This window comes from Haliaeetus leucocephalus, unplaced genomic scaffold (genome assembly GCF_000737465.1).
Source record: "Haliaeetus leucocephalus isolate CR32 unplaced genomic scaffold, Haliaeetus_leucocephalus-4.0 Scaffold657, whole genome shotgun sequence".
Taxonomy (NCBI): Eukaryota; Metazoa; Chordata; class Aves; order Accipitriformes; family Accipitridae; genus Haliaeetus; species Haliaeetus leucocephalus.
In genome coordinates this window covers 5,021,511-5,041,500 of record NW_010973093.1, presented here as the reverse complement: position 1 = coordinate 5,041,500, position 19,990 = coordinate 5,021,511, and the positions used below count along the sequence as shown (strand labels likewise).

General features: G+C 38.8%; 1 protein-coding gene across 2 annotated transcripts in view; it reads right to left on the bottom strand.

The window, feature by feature from the left end:
- The window catches only part of MYH10 (myosin, heavy chain 10, non-muscle), a 100,267-nt gene that overhangs the window by 64,319 nt on the left and 15,958 nt on the right, over nt 1–19,990 (bottom strand). For both annotated transcript variants that reach the window (XM_010579443.1, XM_010579444.1), the window contains exon 3: nt 105–132. In XM_010579443.1, the coding sequence (XP_010577745.1) occupies nt 105–132 (28 nt within the window). The remainder of the gene's footprint in view (nt 1–104; nt 133–19,990) is intronic.

Here is a 19,990-nt window from a genome sequence, read left to right as displayed (position 1 = left end):
GCCTGTCAAGATTAAAGACCAAGTTTTGACTACTACAGCTGTATCAAAGACCCCTTTCACAATACAGATTTCCAAAAATGCCCAAATGAAAAGTGTTCACTTACGTGCAGAGAATTGATTGGTCCTCACGGTCTGCAAAACAAGAACAAACATTGTTATAGTTTTTTGTTTATACTGTCCTGTAATTTGCAAGACAGTTTCTTTTAAATGAACATTTAAAAACCACAGCTTTTCAGCTTAACAGTTCTAAGGACACTCTCAAGCAATTTTTATAATATCCCTTAAACGTTCCAGTTCACACACACACCCCCCTCAAACAACAGCTTAGACATTCCTGAAAGTTCTGCCATTTCATATAATAAAGCCAAAATTTTGGTTAAATTTAGTAATAATCCATGGTAATATTTTTAACCATCTTTTCAGATAAAGCTGGCCCAACGTTTTATTCTGTATGCACCCTTTCCCAGATTAATCAAATAATTTAGAATCTTAACTATTAAGTGAGAAGAAAAACAGTTTCAAGTACACAATACTAATGACCAGACACTTGGAAATAGCACTAACATCTCCAGCAAACAAGTGCTTTACTCTACAGCTTTTTTTTTTTTTCTTTTTTAAATTAACATGCAAGCCTGAAGTGCTTCCATAATTTAGCTTATTCATTAAAGACTTGTCAAAAGGAGATCCAGGGAAATACTGAACAGAGCCGAACTCCACAATATGGTGTGGCTCAGCACTTTTGTGACACCCACTGCTGCGCTCACGACCTTTGAGAAGAATGCCTGAAGGTCAGTTATACCCTGAAAGAGGTATTTGATAATTACAGGATCTTTACAGAATATATTTCAACATCATACACTCTATATTAAAAACTATATAATCCAAACACTTAAATATACCTGCAGAAAGTAAAATGTTAAAGGTGTTCTCCACCCCGTTTGAGCCAGGTTTTTCAATGAGTTCAACATCTTTTTCATAAATCTGCATCACAAAGATCTTGCTTTTACACTTCAGCTGTTTGTCACTAGCTCCAAAAGAATCCAATTGCCTCCTGCAAGCTCAGAACCTCAAACAGGTTTTGAGTCTGTTCTGACTGGTAATTTGTAATGGATTACATTATAATAAATAAAATCAAGCTTTATTTTGTTCAAGTGTAAAGCTCAGGACTACATGTTAGACTCCCTGCCACTCTCCGCATACAGCCCTTCTTGAACACAACGCTCTGATGGACCACAGAAAGGGAGTATTTGGTAATGTGATGATCATTATTCCCTCTAGGACACAGAGTCCAGTAGTAGCAGGATGAACAGACAGCTTCTCAGTTGCTACAAGGCAGCTTCCCCACATGCTTAATAGGTTTGAAACAGATCTATGTCCATATATACAGCCTCAATACATTTATGACCATTTCTGGTAAGCAGAGTAATATAAACAACATTTCACATTGTTTCAAAATGGGTCCAGAAAAACTATTGTTCTGAGTTGCAAATTACTGCTGAGTTTTGCAGACTATGAAACCAGTCATCCTATGTAATGAGCTGAGTTCATCACACTGTTGCATAACAACTAGTATTGAAGCATAATTTCTACTTTAGCTAGGTAGCATCTAAAAAAAAAAAAATCTCCACAGTGAGTTGCGTTTCCTCCCATTACACTGCCTGATGAACAACCCTGATACAACAACAGTTCGTGTTCAGCCACATCAGCTCCCTGAGCAGGCTTGCCACGCAGCAGCAGAAATACAAGTTTCAGCACAGACAGGCAGGACTGCCGATTGGGGCACAGACACGTGGATTTAGATCAGCACGGGCTGCCATGGAGCCTGGCAACCAGGACATACAGCGAAAATAAAGACAGGCTGCTGTTGAAGGGGCAATTGTGTCCTGTCCCCTTCCTCCAGCTCTGGCAGCACTCATGTCATCAGTGTAGCACAGCCAAGAGGTGAGCAGTAAAGCTCCCTGACAAACTGTTTTTTGGTTTGATTTGCATTGAGCTGAATCAGTGCCCTCATACACTGCACAACTATACAAAAAAACTGTACTGGTGGAAGGGAGACCTCAGATCCGTTTTCTACACAACAGCCCCAATGTACCTTGGATCAAAAGGCTATCTTCATACAGACACAACGCTTCTAAAAAAAAAAAAACAAACCAGCTAAAAAAGACCTGGTATCAGCAAAATATGGTTATTTTAATTAGTTTATGAATAGAAAGTTTGAAGGACATGAAGTCAAGTCTTTCAAAGCAGGCAGATGCCACCACATCTTGCCGCAGTTGGCTAAACCATAGGCTTGCGGACTGCACTGCTGGCAAGTTTTAGACTACATTTTAACATCAAGTATGACAGAAGATATGAGGTGCTTTCTGACTGAAAAATGTTAAAAACATGCAAACAGTTGTACCTTCAACCTCTTATACTAGCTTGTTCAAAAACTGCAAGAAATACCAGTGATCCTCTTACCCCGTTGTGCAGACAAACTGTACTGGGTTGCACTTGACCAGGAGCGCAAGTCAAATCCTGCACCCCTGTGACTATCTGTGTCCTGCAAGCAGATGTTACCTCCAAAAATCCTACCTACAGGGTAACAAATAGAGCAGAATGATTGTAGTAGCACAGCAGAAGAATATTAGTTTAGATTATTAAAAGTGGGAAAGAAAATAAGATTGTAAAAGTTGGTGATACACCTGACAAGACCGCAGTGATCATTTTCTACTGTCATAATGACAATTACTGGATCATTTTCTACATCTGTATGATGTACAGCAACTCCTGTACAGACACAGCAAAAAAAAAAAAAAAGAAGGGGGAAGCCTGTGACTGCAAGGAAAAAAAAAAAGCTGAGAGTAGGCAAAAGCAGTGGGAATATGACAATAGAAACAAGAAAACACTCTAAAAATAAAGTTTATGTTCCTCTGGTTTTGATATACAGCAGCCGGTCTTGCAAGTCCTACCAGAAATAACTTTTTGCTACCAGCAGGAGACAAAGCCCAGAACTCCAGCACCAGTCAGATGTACTGTATGCCCACTTGACAGCATAAACTAGAAAAAAGTGCTACTTTCTGACCCTGACCTTTTTCCAGGGGTAGCTAACAGTGACTCCTGCACTTCACAGGCAACTCCATAAGCCAGCAAAAAATCAAGATAACATAGGACAGTACAGTTGTTCTTTTAGAAGAAAACTGCTGAATGAATGCCAAGTTGGTACCAGGAGTAGAGTGGAAAGTTAATATTTCCTAGGTTTAGTATTTATTGAGACATTTTCTAAAGTGACAACTTGATTTTCCCCTTTCTCATTTCCCAAGAATAACCTCTCTCTGTAATTTTGTCACTGTAGCTAAGCCACTTCAAAAAAATAGTTGCCTCTAAACTACAGCTCTTCAGTTTATCACTTCTTAAAAACTTAAGAACACAAGTAACATTTGCCTTGAAATTGAAAGTAGTTTATTTGAAGGCAATGTGCATTTGTCAATGCTTTGTATCATGACATATTTTACCTGTCAGTTTACCATGCAAAGCTAGTGTTCTACAACATGCAAGACACTATAAATGAATTTTCTTATGCAATTAGTCCTAGAGAAAGTCTACAGAGTCCAGACAGTTGCATGCATTTTGTCATTGCCAAAATCTCCAGCAAGTGCAGCAGAGCTTTTTTATTTTCTACGTCCGTGAGCGTGAACTGACACAGACCTATAAAGTAAGTTATCTGGTACTCGAATATGTTACTCCAAATCCATTTTACTGTGTCCACCTGGACTCTGAACCTCACAAACTATGAAAATGGAAGCAAGACAACAGCAAGCTTCAAGTTTTACCTTCTATCACTTACGTATGCTAATGGCCAGTTCCCACATCTAGCACTCAACTAACAATAACAAAAAATTACTGCTTGAAGGCTCAGGATGATGTTTCATATGTTGTCAAATGCCAGATGCCCTTTGTCCCAAGAACAAGAGTTGATCTCACTAACCCATTCCAAAAAAGATTCTGACAAAATTACTAACATGGAAGAGTTATTTATGGTTTGTTTGTTTTTATTTTCTCCTCCCCCAAATAACACAATTTATCTGTAGTCTCAATTTCAAAGCAGCTGGTCCCCTTCCTAAAGGCTCCAAGGAGCAGTAACTACCTATCTGCTAGCCTATCTTTTGAAAGAACTGAGCCCTTATCTGGCACTCTTGCCAGATTTGTTATCTGGGGCAGGGAAGAAGTACTAAACTTCTCATCTTTGGACATATATCTCAACAATATTTTCAAAAAACTGCATGATTCTCTGTGACCCAGCTTCAACCTGAAGGGCAGCAGGCAGCCCACAAGACAGATATTTATTTTTTTTATGACAGAGAACATGCCTAAGTCTTAAAAATAATCTGCCATCCTTTGCAAAATTTTTACTAGCATTTTTTTATTAAAGCCACAGTTTTGAGGTGGTTGTTCATGGAAACCTAAAAATATTTGGAAAACACTTAAGTTTCTGCATATGTCTTATGATTCTTAAGAACCGACCAAAAACATCTCTCTCTAGCAAAGTCTTCATGAGATAACATTAGTCTAACATCAGACAAACAGATCTGTAGGAATATATAAAGACTAGACCAATTCAGCAAATCCCTTGGGGCTTATAAGCAAATTGCAGCAGTAAAAAGCAGAAAAATTTAGCAGGCAATCCTCATCTCCCACCTTTAGAGCAACTAAAATAGGAAATACAAATAAATTACTCTCATGGACAGCATTAGCAAATTTGACATTAGTTGTCTCTGTTACTCCATGCAAAGGGTGAGAAAGTGTATTGGTCTGGAATGGTTGTTTAACTCCAGACAAAGTCACAATGGGTACATTACATTTTAAGCATGTAAGCAGACAATTTAGTGGGGGAAAAAGAAGCACCTTTAAGACAACTTAGATAACACAACTTTTGCTATCTGCATAAATACATTTCAAGTTACTCCCATATAACTCAATACAGTTTCATTATAAGGCTGAGCCAAACTAAAGACTTCCAGTTTCTTAGAGCAAGGTGTCACATTTCTACCACACCAACAGCACAGTTTCTGTCCTCTGAGCAGACAGTGGTGCTTGTCTGACCATAGGTTAAAGCAGCTCGGCTCCTAATCAAGAGACTCAGTCAGTCAGTTTAACTCAACCAGATGAATATAAGCATGAGGACAAGTATGTTGTAAGAGGGGATGAAATAAGAGGACCAAGCTCTTAATTCAAGCTACATCCATGACAGCAACCCTTTTGTTTTAAACCAACACCAAAGTCCCACGGCAATCTATCACTTCACTTCAGATACATAGCTTGGAGTCAAATATATCCCAAGGTCTTCAAACTACACTGAACATCATAACAGTCAAGTTGCATAGAGAACTGTTAGTACAGCATTCCTAATTTGAAAAACAAAGTTTGAAAATTATGCAGAGTCTATGAATAAAAACAAAATTTGATCTTCTGCTTATGAAATAATCTTTCTATAGACTAGTATGTCCTTTTGAATGGAAGAATTTGGAAGCACAAAGGCAATACAACTTGACACTAGCCTTAGGCTGAAGCTCCCCCACCGCTGTAATTCAACTTGAGCTGCCATTGATGTCTGTCTGCTTCCTCTGCCCAGTTTCACACCATCCTGTTCCTCCTTTTGAACCAGCAGCCGACTGCACAGATGCACGTGATGCTAGTTCAAGTAGCTGATGGAACTAGCAAAATTTAGTTTTCAACCAGATCAGCTCCCTGATCCAGTTTATAATGCAGCCACACAAACACTGAAATTAGTGTATGGAAAGTGAGAGAATCACCTCTTGTACCAGCTACCCACGCTCTGATCACCCTAAAGCTACTTCAAAAAGCACACTCCCCAGCTCAGGTTACCTGCAAACCATTCCCAACTGGATATCTGCTGCCAGCAGAAAGTGCCACCTCCTCCATCCCCAGCATATATTCACACTGCCTCCCTTGAGCCAGCACTGGTAGTCACCTACAATGAACCAGTCCATGAGCCATACTAGCAGAAAAGTAATCCTATCAAAATGTGTATCAAAAAGTGGCTAATGGTTAGATCAGCTTATGCTGTATCAAGCTATATGTTTAGAATTTGGAAGTATCAGATATTGAACCATTGCTTTCATTCCTGCTCTCCTCCTCCTTCTGCTTCTACCCAAAGGAAGACTGTCACACCTCAAGACAAGAATAAGCTGCTGTGTTAAACACCTACTGTCATAGAGCTGAAAGACATCTTACTGATGCAAGAAGCAGCAGCCACATTAGGGAAACCCAGTCACACAACACTGAACAGTACAAACACTTTGAAGAGAGGCCAAGGAGAATTACCAGAATACAAGAAGGACAAGAAGAATTACAGCTCGAAAACCATTTTTCCCTACAATCTCTTAAACCTACTTTGCTCTAGCCTCCCCAGAGGAATATGCTCTGGGGACAGCAATTGGCAGCTTCTCAAACCAACCTGTTGCTTGGCTACAAAGGAGTTGCCATGTTTTCTTGTTTGAAAATCCAGTAAGAACAGATCCTGAGTTTACCTTACTATGTACAGATAATAAAATGCATGAAGTTTTGACTGTCAGAATACAAAACATTTTACTCCATATCCCTTCTCTCACCAAACTATGAAAGGATTTTTTTCCCCAACTAACAGACTAGACCCAACAAAACCCCTGTTAATTTTGGGGAAGGCTCCAGATGTACATTAAACACATTTGTTGGGTAATTGGTTCAGGCAGGATGTTCCGAGAAGTCATAGCTCAAAGCTATAGTCTGTCTACAAAGAATTACTGTATTTTAACAAAGCAGCTTTTCTTAAAAGCATGACTTAGTTCTGCTTTGGTCACACTATAGTTATTCATAAATTGATACAAGATAATCAAACAGAAAAGGAAGAATCTGTCATCAAGTTCCCTACCGAAACTCAAAGGCTGTAGCATTGCAAACACAGAAATTTTATCACAGAACAGAGCTTACAAGTAAACAGATGCCCACCCTCTACAACTGTCTTTGCTCCAATTGCCCTTTACTATATTGATATTTTAAGTATTGCAAATGCCCAGATCTGCCTTTATCCCTCACAATTTGACTTGGAATGAATGGAAGAACCCATTTGGAGCTACCCCACACAGTGAACTGCCCAACTAGAAAGCAAATATGCAAATATATGAAAACAATTCCACAGATGTATTACCTGCTTTCAGATTTAATGTATCTCCGATTACTTTGACAGCAACTACAATTCTTGTCAAACACAGCAACTTTCATACAAACATTGACTGTCTCACAATCCTGCCACCTTTCCTATAAGTATCCTCCTTTTTGCATCAAGTCTTTGTTTAGGTAAGAACATGAAATAAGTGTGCCAAGATAAAAACGTTAATTCTAGGAAAGCAGTGAAAATGGATGTATGTGAGTATTAACCTGCTTTCCCAATTCCGGTTGAAGAAAAAGTTATGGGCTACTACACTTCCAGCCATCAATCAGCTGGAAATTACGGAGAGGGAAACAGTTCTTATTTGCAGGTATGTCAAGGGTTGTCCTTCCCAAAACCCAAGTGCAAGACACTTGCGGATCATTCATTTTGACATAGCCTTTCCTTTTATCGCTCTAGAGCATGAAATACCTATTTAGCAGTGATAAAATGACAGCCCCATTTCTGTAGCAGGCATAACCAAAAAAGTTGCTGGTTTTGTTGGGGTGGAGGAAGCAACTTCTTTGGTATTTCTCAAATGGGAGAAATTGTTGTCTTTCTAAAAAGAGGCAGTGGTGTAGGGGGAATGGAGGGCTCTTGTTTATTTTTAGACAGTATTTAATACTCAGGTGCCATAGACCATAAACGAAGAAAAGCTTGGTTCCCTGGTCAATAACCTTGTTTGTTGTGGATGTAAGGCTTGGAAGATCTGTGTGTATTTGCCCTCTACTGTAGGTGAACAGGCTCAAATATCAAACTATTCAAGGACATTTAAAAATTGAATTCCTGACAAGTTTTGTGAAAACGGATCACTGCCTGGAGGAAGGAGACCTTCCTATCAACACAGATTTTGCTGCTGCCAGAGCATTCACAGGACCAGGTCATAAAAGCTACATAACATTATAAAGCACTCAGGTGGTCTGACAATCTACCATTCTTTGATTCCAAGCTCTGAATAACTTTTTATTCCTTTTTTTTTTTTTTCTTTAAACCAAGTTCTACTGGACTAAGCATGGAAAGAGATCTGGTTACAGAGATGAAGCATGCCTTTATATTTTGTGTTTGTCTTTAAAATGTTGCCTAGTTACTCCATAAGCTATCATCAAACACTTAACACTATGAAGTGACTTGCAACAAACATCTCTAACAAACCTAACAGGAAGACTGACAGGCACAAGTTTGTTTGCTGAGCACCTACCTTACTGCAGGCCAAATATACCAACACACTTACATTCACAGTGAGATTTCTGCAATAGCACTGTTTATCTTACATTTCACCTCTACCTTTAGTTGTGCAATAATATTTGCTATCTACAGCTTAGTCATTCACTCTTCAATGTACATTCTGCAACTTCACATAAAGACAGGGGCAGTTTACAGGAATAGAGTCGGTATTTTGCTAACAGTAAGCCATTAAATATTCAACTGAACTTTTCAGAAAGCATGTAATTTGCTAACACTATAAAGCTGACATTTCAAGTTATCATACCTAAATTTAATCAAGCCAGTACTGACTCTTTAAGGAAGCTGAACCTACACATGCTCAAAGCATCTGATGTGATGCATCCACCAGCGCTAAAGGAGCAGGACAATATCATTGTCAGGTTACTCTGTGGGAGGCTGCAGGTGACTAAAAGGATGGAGGCATCACAGATAACTAAAGAAAGGCAAGTAGGATCATTGCACTGTCCTTCTAAAAGCTGGAAGGAACCTCTAAAGGTCAGAAATTATCAAGGACACTGGCGTTCTTTAGGGGAAAAACCATCTCTCAATGTACCTTGAAACTGCATTTATCTTTTTCTTCTTGCCTTGTCATCATCAGCTTATTCATTTGTTGGTCAGTTTTTACATCCAAGTCTTACTTCTTTGAAACTGTTAAGCAATGAACTTACAAAAATTCTCATTCTTTGTCCTAAAACTTTTAACACTAATTAATACTAGAAGCAGGATCAAAGTCAGGTGCACTCCACTTCTCATGGGTATCCAGTGGTTTTAAGATTTAGAATAATATTTATCGGTTTTGCTTCATCAGTGCTCAGACACTTTTCCCACAAAACACTGGAAGCCCCAAATGCTGGCTCAGATACCAGTCCATGAAGAATTACATCAAAACTCCCCCTCTAGCCCAATGCTATCCATTTCAAAGACAAATACAACAGTGCTGTTTTAAATCAACTACCAACTCCCAACTTTGTCTCTTTACCTAGTATTTCCCATATAGAGTGATACAAGACACAGCCAGCCAGCATCTACTACATTTCCTCTACCTAGAAACCAGCCTCTGAGAAAGCTGTCAGGTCAAACTGCCACAAACAACTTTTGACAGACCAGTATTTCACTCTTTCCTCTTTTATGCACTTCATCTAATTACTCCAAGATACTCCTGAATCTTTAGAGAAGGCCTGAGAAAGCACCTCTTCTCTGTGGGGTGGGGGCATTGACGTAGACTCTATAGGTGTTCCTGCTACTTGTGAAGTTAAAATAACAAAAACTTAAAAAAAAGTGGTTCTATCCCTTACTCTAAAAGATGCAAGATTTGAGAGAAATCACAACAGCCATACTTTTTTTTTTTTTGCTTGCTGACTGACTGCTAAGTACGTTCAGTTAATCATTATCAAACAAAGCATAGCAGAGGTCAGTCAAACCCCAGTCACAGTTTACCCTGCAACTTGTTTATGGTGAACCATAGCACTGAATACAAGTGTTTCTTGCATGTCTACAGCAGACTTCATGACCACACTCATTCACTCACTCACCCCAGATAGCTCAAGCTGCTACACTGCTGCACTCCAGCACAGACATAGCACAAGTGGCTAACCTAACACAGCATCATCAAACCCTGGAAGAATAAGCCAAGCTATGAATTGAGGCTATTTTAGAGGTCACGAATTAGGTATTTGCAACATTAGCTTGAAATTACCCACATTCCTAAAGAAAAAATTGTGACATTTGTTTTCAGAGTTGCTAGCCAGGGCTGAATCAGCATAAAAGGAGAAAACAAATAGCTGTTAGACTATGTCCTGCCCACTTAATGAAACTGTGGGTAGCTTCTCCATTACATACCAGATAGAATTTGAATTTTTTTTTTTTTTTTTAGTCCTCATTAAGTTTGAAGAAGCTCAACCATGGTTTATGTTTTCACTGGCAGTCTTTCACTACCCTTTATTAACCATCATTGAGAAGTTTTAGTAAGTCTAACTTAGAAATTAAAACAGAGTTGCTACATTTGTGAGCAGAAGTTAATAGGTAACACATTCCTTCCTGAATAAATTAATTCAAACAGGTACAGATTTATAACAAGACTTGCAAACACCCCCAATTTATTATGCAATACCAAATTTATTTAGCCCTTTGAAACAGGCGACTGCTGTAGTTTAGGAGGCAAGCGGAGAATGTGCTCCATTTGGAGAAAGACCTTCGGTTTGGACAAAGACCAGAGAACACTGCACAGTCCCAAGGGCTGATCCACACTGTGAGCAACAGCTGAAATGTACAAACTGCCCATACACGAAGAGGAAAACAACTTTGACTGTGAAAGTGCTCCTGATGCACCACACCATCAAGCCAGTGGGGCCAGCTACAACTTACGGGACTGATTTACCGTCAAAGCCAACGACTGGTTCTCACACAAGTGTTTAATGCAACTTAGCTGAAGGGCAGTAACAATCCATAAGGCAGCAACTTCTTAAACTGCTCCAGCTAGAGCTGCAAGGACTTGCTTGCTTATGCTTATTGTTCTTCAGATGACACAGATGAGTTGTTCTCAGCCTTCCTGATTTGTGGCTCCCAAAGAGCTTTCCCAGTAGAAATGAGCAGCTTCTAAATCTTATACACAGGCCGTCCCTATACTTACTTTTCAGTTTTTATTTGCATGCTGCTTAGAAGTAAGCTAAGATTAGTAGTAGTTGGCAAGCCACAGGCTGGAAAAGGTTTATTTAAACTGTATTCAGCATAGCAGTAGTTTCTATTCTCCATCAAGCCTGCTTCAGTTGTTCTGTTTCCGCATGTAGTACAATTTTGCCTAGAAAAAGATTACATTGTCAACCGAAACAATGATTCAAGGAGGTCCTCTAACTGTAATATCTGCCATTTAAGCTCACTCATTTAACTTTTGTTCTTTTCCTTCCCAAACAAATAAGCAAGCACAAACCACTTAAAACTGGCTGTGAACCAATTTTGACTCTAGTGGGCTCTTCCTAAGCTGTTCCATTATGCCTGAACTCCACAAGTTTGGAAAGATCGCAAGTATGATAACAGTACATAGCTAGGCTTTCTAACTTCAACACAACATGGTCAGTGGTTTGGCTTTTTGTTCTCAGCCACACATTGGACAGGACACAGATCATCTAGCACATCACTCTACTCCCAGTAAGGTCAGCCACACTACACAGACCAGTGATTTTAACACATCACCTAGCAATAGCTAGGCTAAGAAGTTGTGGAAAGGTACAGCACAACCAACTTCACAGGCAGTGCAATGTTCAAGATAAACATTTGTCTACAGTTAAGATTGAGGGGGGGAATGGATATCTCAAGTTAAGTGAAACAGTTCAAACACTAAAATCCTTTCCTCAAAGGACCCAAGTTAATGCTACCTTCTTATATTTTAAACACCGACTTCCTTTAGGTTTGATACTGAATAGGTTTGGGGGGTTTTTGGGGTTTTTTTTTTTTTAAGAAGTTCAGCAACTCAGAGGACAGACGCCACACTTCACCTACCCTCTTGTGCCTAAATGACCATTAAGTTTCCAATAAACTCTATTGCTGCACAACAATTTGAAACTGCACAACATAAATCAGTCCTTCAGCTTTTAGAGAAAAATTCACAGGTATATTCATATCTCCTTTCCTTTGGAGGGAAGATATTGACCTTCATTTCTTTAAGGTCAAAACAGCTTTTACTCATATGCACTTATGCACACACACAGGCATCTTCTTCTCCCCTTTGCAGTTTTTCTAAACATGAGCATCATATATTCCTTATGCTATTTACAGGGGTGGGGAAATCCTTAAAATCCTCTTCTCTCTCTCCATTGAGCACATAGACCTGACACAAACATTTGTGCTGGAAGTACAAAGGACTAACATTTATTTGATAGTTTCACTGTATCTGCTGATAATTAGAGTAATCCTTTCCTATTAGAAATGGTCATGAACAATCATTGTTTACAAAATGGCTTTGACTGTTGGGTTTGTTTTGGGTTTTTTTTTTTCCCTACATAGCTTAATACTGTTTCCATCTAAAAATCTAGCACCTATTACTGTAAGGGGGGATAATATCTCCCTATGGAGAGCAGGAGGCAAACAGGAGGAGCATTTCCCCAACTACAACTCTTCTCCACCCATTTTCAGCACCTAATACCCCCTTTCTTCCAGCCTTAGTCTTCAATAAAAAAGGTATTTGAAAAACAAGGATACAAGAAAGATAATCATTGTAGAAATTTTTGACCCAGTAAATGCTATGAATTCATTCCTGAACTAAAGACAATGTTTCCCTGGGGTTTTGTGGAAAAAAACTTAGATTTAAAAGATGAGGTTATTTCATTTGAGATGCTGAATGTCACCATGAACAGCTACTGCTTTAAAAGAGATATGATGGCATTTTACCAGCTGCCTCTTCTCAGCCACTTTAACACTTCAATGTAGTAAGAAATAATACTTATGAAAAGCACCCCAGTAAAGACTAATTAAGCTCCATGCAGTCATAATAAACTAACAGCAGTGCTACAGTTTCCAATAGTCTCATCAGCCTCTTAAAAGCCAGCTGCAGCAGATTCCTGCACCCCTATGACTCCCATGCACTGCACAGTGAGGCACACACACACTAACCCATCACACCCCAAATCCTCCGGTGTTATGAAGACACAGATGATTACCATCTAACCCATGTGCACTTTTATATGCAGGTTACAAAGTAAACTTACTGATATAGCAAGATAGACCACATACAATCGGAATCAGTATCACACTCCAACAGCTGATAACACAAGGACCAAAATTAGCAGGTAAGGATGATTCCCTATAACACTTTCACAGTAGCCAGCAAATTCTTCTACAGTTTCCTGATCCATTATCCTCAGACTTCAAGTTCCTGTATTCCTCAAATGACTTTTTGGACAAGCATAGGCTTTCAGCACCCACAATATCCTGAGGCACAGAATACCAGAGTTTAGCTATGCTGTTAAAAAAAATTACTTCTTTTTATTGTTTTGAACATGTCATTTGCGAATTTCAAGTAACGACCCTTTGTTCTTGTATAGGAAGAGATGGGGTGGGGGGAGGATCATCATTCCTTCTCCCTGTGCCACTTCAGATTTAGACTTCAGTTCTATCTGACCTGAATTACCATTTCCAGGCTGAATACAGTCTTGTTAATTTCAGTTGTTTTTTTGAATGTCTTCCTGTCATATTTCCTCTTTGCCCAAAGCAGGGAAGGCCAGATCTGCACAAAGCGCTGAAGATAAAACGTATTATAAGTCTATGGCAAAAGGGTTTCCTGGTTTGATCCGTTTTCCAGTTATTGCTCATGTTCTCTACCTGATTGATAACCATTGCTGAACACTGCCTTTAGATTTCCACAGATCTGTTTCATTCCCTACAGCTCCTACTCAAGCAGTAGCAGGTCCAACACTACTAACAAAGTTCATTCCCCCAGTACACCACCATTGTGCAGCAGTGCACATGGAGCCTCCCATGCTATTTTAACCTCCTATACATTCTGAGGTACAGTTCTTTACATCAGGCTCTCATTTTTGCTACCCTGGATAACAATGTAAGCTAAGCATCCCCTCACAACCCCTTCTCTTCTCCAGGCAAGACATTTATAAACAAGAAGCATGAACATTATGAGTGCAGGTTCCACGGGGTTATCACAGCAATAACCCTGACAAGGGTTACTGTGTGGACAAGATTGGTCAATCTTTAACCAGTTCTTTATGTATATGAAGGCCTTTCCTCATATTGCAGTTACTTAAGAGCCTCTGGTTAGGATTGTTATCAAGTTACTTTTGGAAAGCCACATAGGCCATATCAGTTAGCCCTCCCTTGTCCATACAGATTCATGCACAGATAAATGTATGTGTGAGGCATGACCTCTCTTTAGAAAACCCATATGGAGTCTTTATATATGATTATATGTGTATGTATGTTCCTGCAAAGGCTAGTTTTATACTTTGGAACAGTTTCTACCAACATATTTGACACCTAACGTGAGTATACGGGTCTTCAGATTCCCAGATCTGAAAAGGAATCTCAAAGAGATGGCACCCAGTAGCTAACACCTGGGTGCTTTAGTACCAAATGTTTTGTGCCAAATGCAGCACAGTTATAGCACCCAGTCAGCTATTCCATCTCTGAGATTAAGAAATTAGTTCTTGCAGTTTGCTGCCATCATTTTTCTATCTACTAACCCTTCAGTTTGAGAGTGATTCTCTGATGTTTTCCTCAAAGGAATATTCCCAGCCTGAGAACTTCCCCAAACAACATCTTACCAGACACACATAAAGAGGTAGTCACAATTTTCCTACTTTTTCTTCTGGGCTTTCCTTCTACACATCATCTGATGGCTTTACGATCACCCTGAAAAAGCCCTAGAATACAATAATTTTAATGCCCTGGAGTATTCAGAAAGCCATGAGCTTTTATTCACCTTGCTTTATGAAACAGCATACTAAAGGTGCACGACACCTCACAACTCAATCACTGAGGAACGTACACAAAGTCTGTCAGGAGTACCTAAGCAGCCAAATACCTGAAAGCATCAAGTATGGACAAGTGAAAAGAAGCTAGATACACACTGAGCTATAAATTGGCAATCGTGTTGGTGATGTGAGCCTTGGGTTATTGAAGACAAAGAGCAGAACACCACCAGCCCCTCACCGCTTCTCTCCAGTTGCTAAGCGATAAAAATTGCTCCTGCTTCTTGTTGCTTTCTTACCAGAGTATACCAAAGAAACTAAGTAAAGAAGAAGGGGGAGGAAAAAGGAGCTACTGCAATTGCTAACAGTAGCAGCTCTACAATAGCTAAGCTTTTACTTCAACACCCCAGCGGAATGCAGACATGACTGACAAAAACCAGTCATTGTGCAAAACACGCAACACCTAGGAGTGCTGTCACAGTGCAATGTTCTGTCAAGATTAGAAGATATTTACGTTTTTGTTGCACAAGCAATAATATCTTGACGTATGTCATCTGAAGGCTAAAGCCAAGCAGAAGTGAATTATCCATTTCACAACTACCTAGAAATAAATGGAGCTTAAATTAAACTAAAGCTTCAGAATAGAAGCAGGTGCTGGCTGAGTAATATGCACAAAATGATTCATCTTATGAATGATTTCATAAGTTGGATGCACTTAGTCTTGAATTCCTGTCTGTAGGCTATCACAGTCACAATTCAATTACAATGCCAGCTTGCATAGCAAGTTTTAAAATTAAAATCATCAGTTGGTCAGAGTATCAACCAAAAAAATCATGGAACTGCCTAATCTGCTGCAACACTTCACTTCAGAAGTGGGGAGAAAACAGCCAAGGCACCGAATAAACTAAGAATTCTTTATGTAACAAATGTCACTCCTATCTCATTTTTAAATACAAAGAAAGTTACTTCTTGAAGTTACGCAAAAAAAATTTAAGTCAACCACTTCAAGTAACACTTCTAAGCAACTAAGCCTTAAGAAAAGAGTTGTTTACTGTAAATATCATCATGCCTAATTAAGTTTGTAACCTTGAGGTTGAACAGCAATAAAGAACAGGGATCCAAACACATTTTGACACAGAGAAAGACAAAAGGTTAGGAACTGTTGTCACAAGCAGTAAAGTACTAAAACTTTTCCAACAGTAACAAAAATGTTAAGAAAAAGACATGATAGTATACTATAATCTATTTCTAGAAACCAAGTTCAATTGAGTTTGTTCAATAAGTAATTGCTACTGATGTTATTAAGAGATGGTCTAGCAAGGGGCTATAATTTAAATAATGAAAATAACTTCACAGTCACTTAAGCACACAGATTTAATATCAAGAGACAGAATGGAAGAGTGAGGGGAAGGGGATGAAATATTGCACAATAGGTTCAGCTGACAGAAGCATTTCTCATTTTTCTTCAAATTCAAAAGTAACGAGACAGAAGAGTTTCAGCATGATGGATTTCAGTTTTTTCTACTTCATTTCTTGCTTCAAGAATCTCTTTCCCTCCTCTCAGCCATTAAGACCACTCTATATTACGTTCCTATTGGTATACAAACCAATCTTGATGTTAATGTTATTGTCACCTAAGTATTTATATACCACACCAGCCTGATTGGACAAAGTGAAAACACAGAAATCACAGGGTAACAATAAAGAGACCTATAAATCCTTCACATTACATTTACCAAGCAGCTAGTTCTGCTTAAATTGCCATACTACACTTTGTAACTAGTTAAAAAGCTTTGGGGAATCTTTTGGTAAGTCAAGATGTAATGAAAATATCAAGAATATTAATTGCACATATATGAGGTTCTATATACTCCTCACATAACGGAGAATGCTAGTCATCACTCTCAGGCTTTTTAGTCTCAGAGCAATTTTTTCCTCTTCCATTTGAAGATTTAATAGACCTTTAAAGAAAAGAGTTGTCATATTTTAGTTTCAATTATTTTCTTCCATATCTTGGAGGGGGAGGGGCAAAGGTCCCCAAAGGGAGGACTTAAATCTAGATTAACTAAAAATACAGAAGAATATGATGTTTTTTAAGAGAGAAGTATTGCATCTATAGGCAGTACTGGCTTCTCCAACACCAAGTGTTCATGTATTATGCTGTTTCCGATAAACCTTCTCTGCAACAGGATTAAAGGCAGTCCTAAAATATCAGTGCTAATTTAGTGCTCATCAAGATGTCCTCAGGGAAACAGGATAAAAAGGAGAGACTAAGCATAATTATACAAGAGTAATATTAGTAGGCAAGCTGGTCTTTGGCAACAAAAAGCAAACAAGTTTTCATTAATATTTCTTCCAAAGCACTTTTAAGGGTCAGTGAATAAACAGGCATAATAAAACAATGCCATACTTCCTCTAGAAATACAGTGGGAGAACAGGGAGAAGGAAGAAGAGAAAGCCAAGTATGGCAAAAGCACTAGAGAAAACTGTATGTTAGTGCTGCTTTCACACAATCAAGTCTCCATTGCCAGTAAAATAGTCATAGATGAACCATTAGACTTACACAATTAGTTTTCTTAAAGAAAATCCTAGTCCCTGTCAAAACATTTTCTTCTTGCTGCTTATAACTTTTAGCAGTACAGACCACTAGCAAGTCTTGCAAATTGTATTACCAAACAGAATTAAGGTCAATGTTGTCACAGGGATTAGGATACCAATTCCTTATGACCACCATGTCAACTGTCCAGCAGCTGTGAAAAGCTCAGTCTTGCATTCTTTTGGGAAGCACTCCAACTCCAACCCTACGCATTTCTGCATACAATTTTTGTCTAGGGCTAAACAATTTCAATATGCCTAGAAGCCTCTAGGTTATGCGTACTTATGCTTCAACATAACATTAGGAAAATGAAGAGAAAGCACAGGAGAAATCCACTAAACTACCCATGAAGTAACACTTACCCTACCACCACACTACTTTGAAAAATAATTGCTAGGAGAGAGGGGAAATCCAGTATGTAAAGCTGAATTGCATGTTATTATCTTCTGAGGTCAAGGCACTGGGTAATGAGCCTCTTCCTGAAGAGAAATCCTGTCATAATCAAAACGCACCCAAAGCCTTGCTAGCTTTTAATGTGTTCACATTTAATCTCTACTACAAGTCCTGCAGAAGCGGCAACACTTATAAGATCCAGCAATCAATGAAGTTTGCTTCTCCTTGCAAAACTTGCCTCAAATCCCTAGTGCATCACAGCTGCACCACCACTGAACTGTTCATCTGCAACACTCAGCCATTAAAAACAATTCTGCACCTCCCTCTTTCTTGTGATAGCTTACACTAATCCAATACATCTCTCTGGAGAGTACTATTCCTTCTCCAAAATGGCAAACTGGGCTTCTTGAACATACTCTGTTTTACTGCTCTTCCCCCCACCTCTTTGTCCTACATGTTTAACAAGCACTGAAATAGATTTTCAGCCCATTCTCTTCCCTACTAAAGGGCACAATAAGAGCTGACCTGTGAAGACTGCAGGGCTGAATGTCCCCCTAAACAGGAAATTCTTCAAAGGGACAAGAACAGAGAAGCAGTTCGATGACTGGCAGTTAGCAATGCTTCCAATACAACCTTTTCCTAACAGAGAGCACACTGTGAAATGTAGTGCTCCACCTATATCACCAGTTTAACAGAATGGAGTATTTCCAGCAACATTTAAAGACATGGAATAACTACTGAGATGAGCATGCGTCAGTTCTGCCAACCAAAAATCCTTTTGCTTTCATAATCTACAAGAGAAATCTCTATTTTGTTGTTTAAGCACAAGTATTGTTTTAAACATGCAAAACTTCAGATTAGCAAAAACTTGATCTCTCATCATTTGTGGTCTGATTTAAAGGCATGAAAGCAGTAAGATACTGAGTAACAGGTTACTCCCTGTACCAGATTACCAGCACAGAAAAAATGCGTTTTAAAAGATAATGTTGTTCAGAGTCACACCTCAGGTCCAGGTATCCTGTTAATCAGTGTAAGCACATCTCACAAACACCTACAAAATTAGTAGTTTATGATTAGCTACAAGGAAAGTAAACATGGATTATACCGAACAGGCCAGAAAAATACAGCCAACCACTTTCATTGACTTAAACTAGTGGTTAAGGTATTTCTATAAAGGTATGGTCATATTATCCAAAGGAATTGCATTCCTATGGTTTCAATTTCAGTTTTGAATCATAATAATTAAACTTTAGATATCAAATATGGGAAACACAGAAGTCATTCATATCAAAAGAAATCTATGAGTATGCTATAACAGCAAAATCATGACTTGCAATAGTACTGGAATAACTAATCTCCTCTACTACTACACTCTACCATCCTGTCTCTACCTCCCAAAGCAACATGTGCACAAACGTGGACATGAACTGCAGAAAAACAGGTTTATAACTATAACTACGTGTTAGTAACTTATCAGCAAAAGCATCCTAGTCAAGGATTATGCTGCAAATAAGTGCTTGCAGAGACTGCCGATGATTTAATCGGAATTGCTGTGATTCAAACAGGTAGTTCATGGTTAGAGACATATTTCTACTAGCTAAAAGTTTGACATACATTCTCTGTTTCTTTAGTTTAAGACTGAAAGTCCAGCAAAACATAAGGTATAGTTAGAAAATTAAGGATACTTTGTGCATTATGTTAAATCTTTGGCTGGCAGGGAAAACGTAGATCTCCCTACCAAATTCTAGGCAAACTCAGTAGTTGACCTTGTGTTGCCACTGATAGCCAGAAAATAAGTTTAATATTGTAATAATCTCCTACTGTTAAGACAAGTAGTATTTGATGTCCTAATGATTAGAAAACCTTAGTTGTTGTAATTGCAGGTTTTATTTACATGAAGACTTAAATTCATTTCCCTGAAGTGCCTGTCTCTCTGCACCAGGTCCCATCTAGAGGCTCTGTAAGCAAAGAGGGACCAGCACTGAGCAGCGTAGTCCCAGATTTCTCCTCCACTTACACCCTTTTGACATATTCATTAGTCATTCTTATCGTGACTGATCACTGCTTCATAAGTCTATGCAAAGCCAGGGTGATTGTATAAAATCACCAATACAAATAGCAGTGAGTTTTCATACTTCAGGCAAGTGTTTTTCCAGAAGTCTGTACGCCACCTTCCTC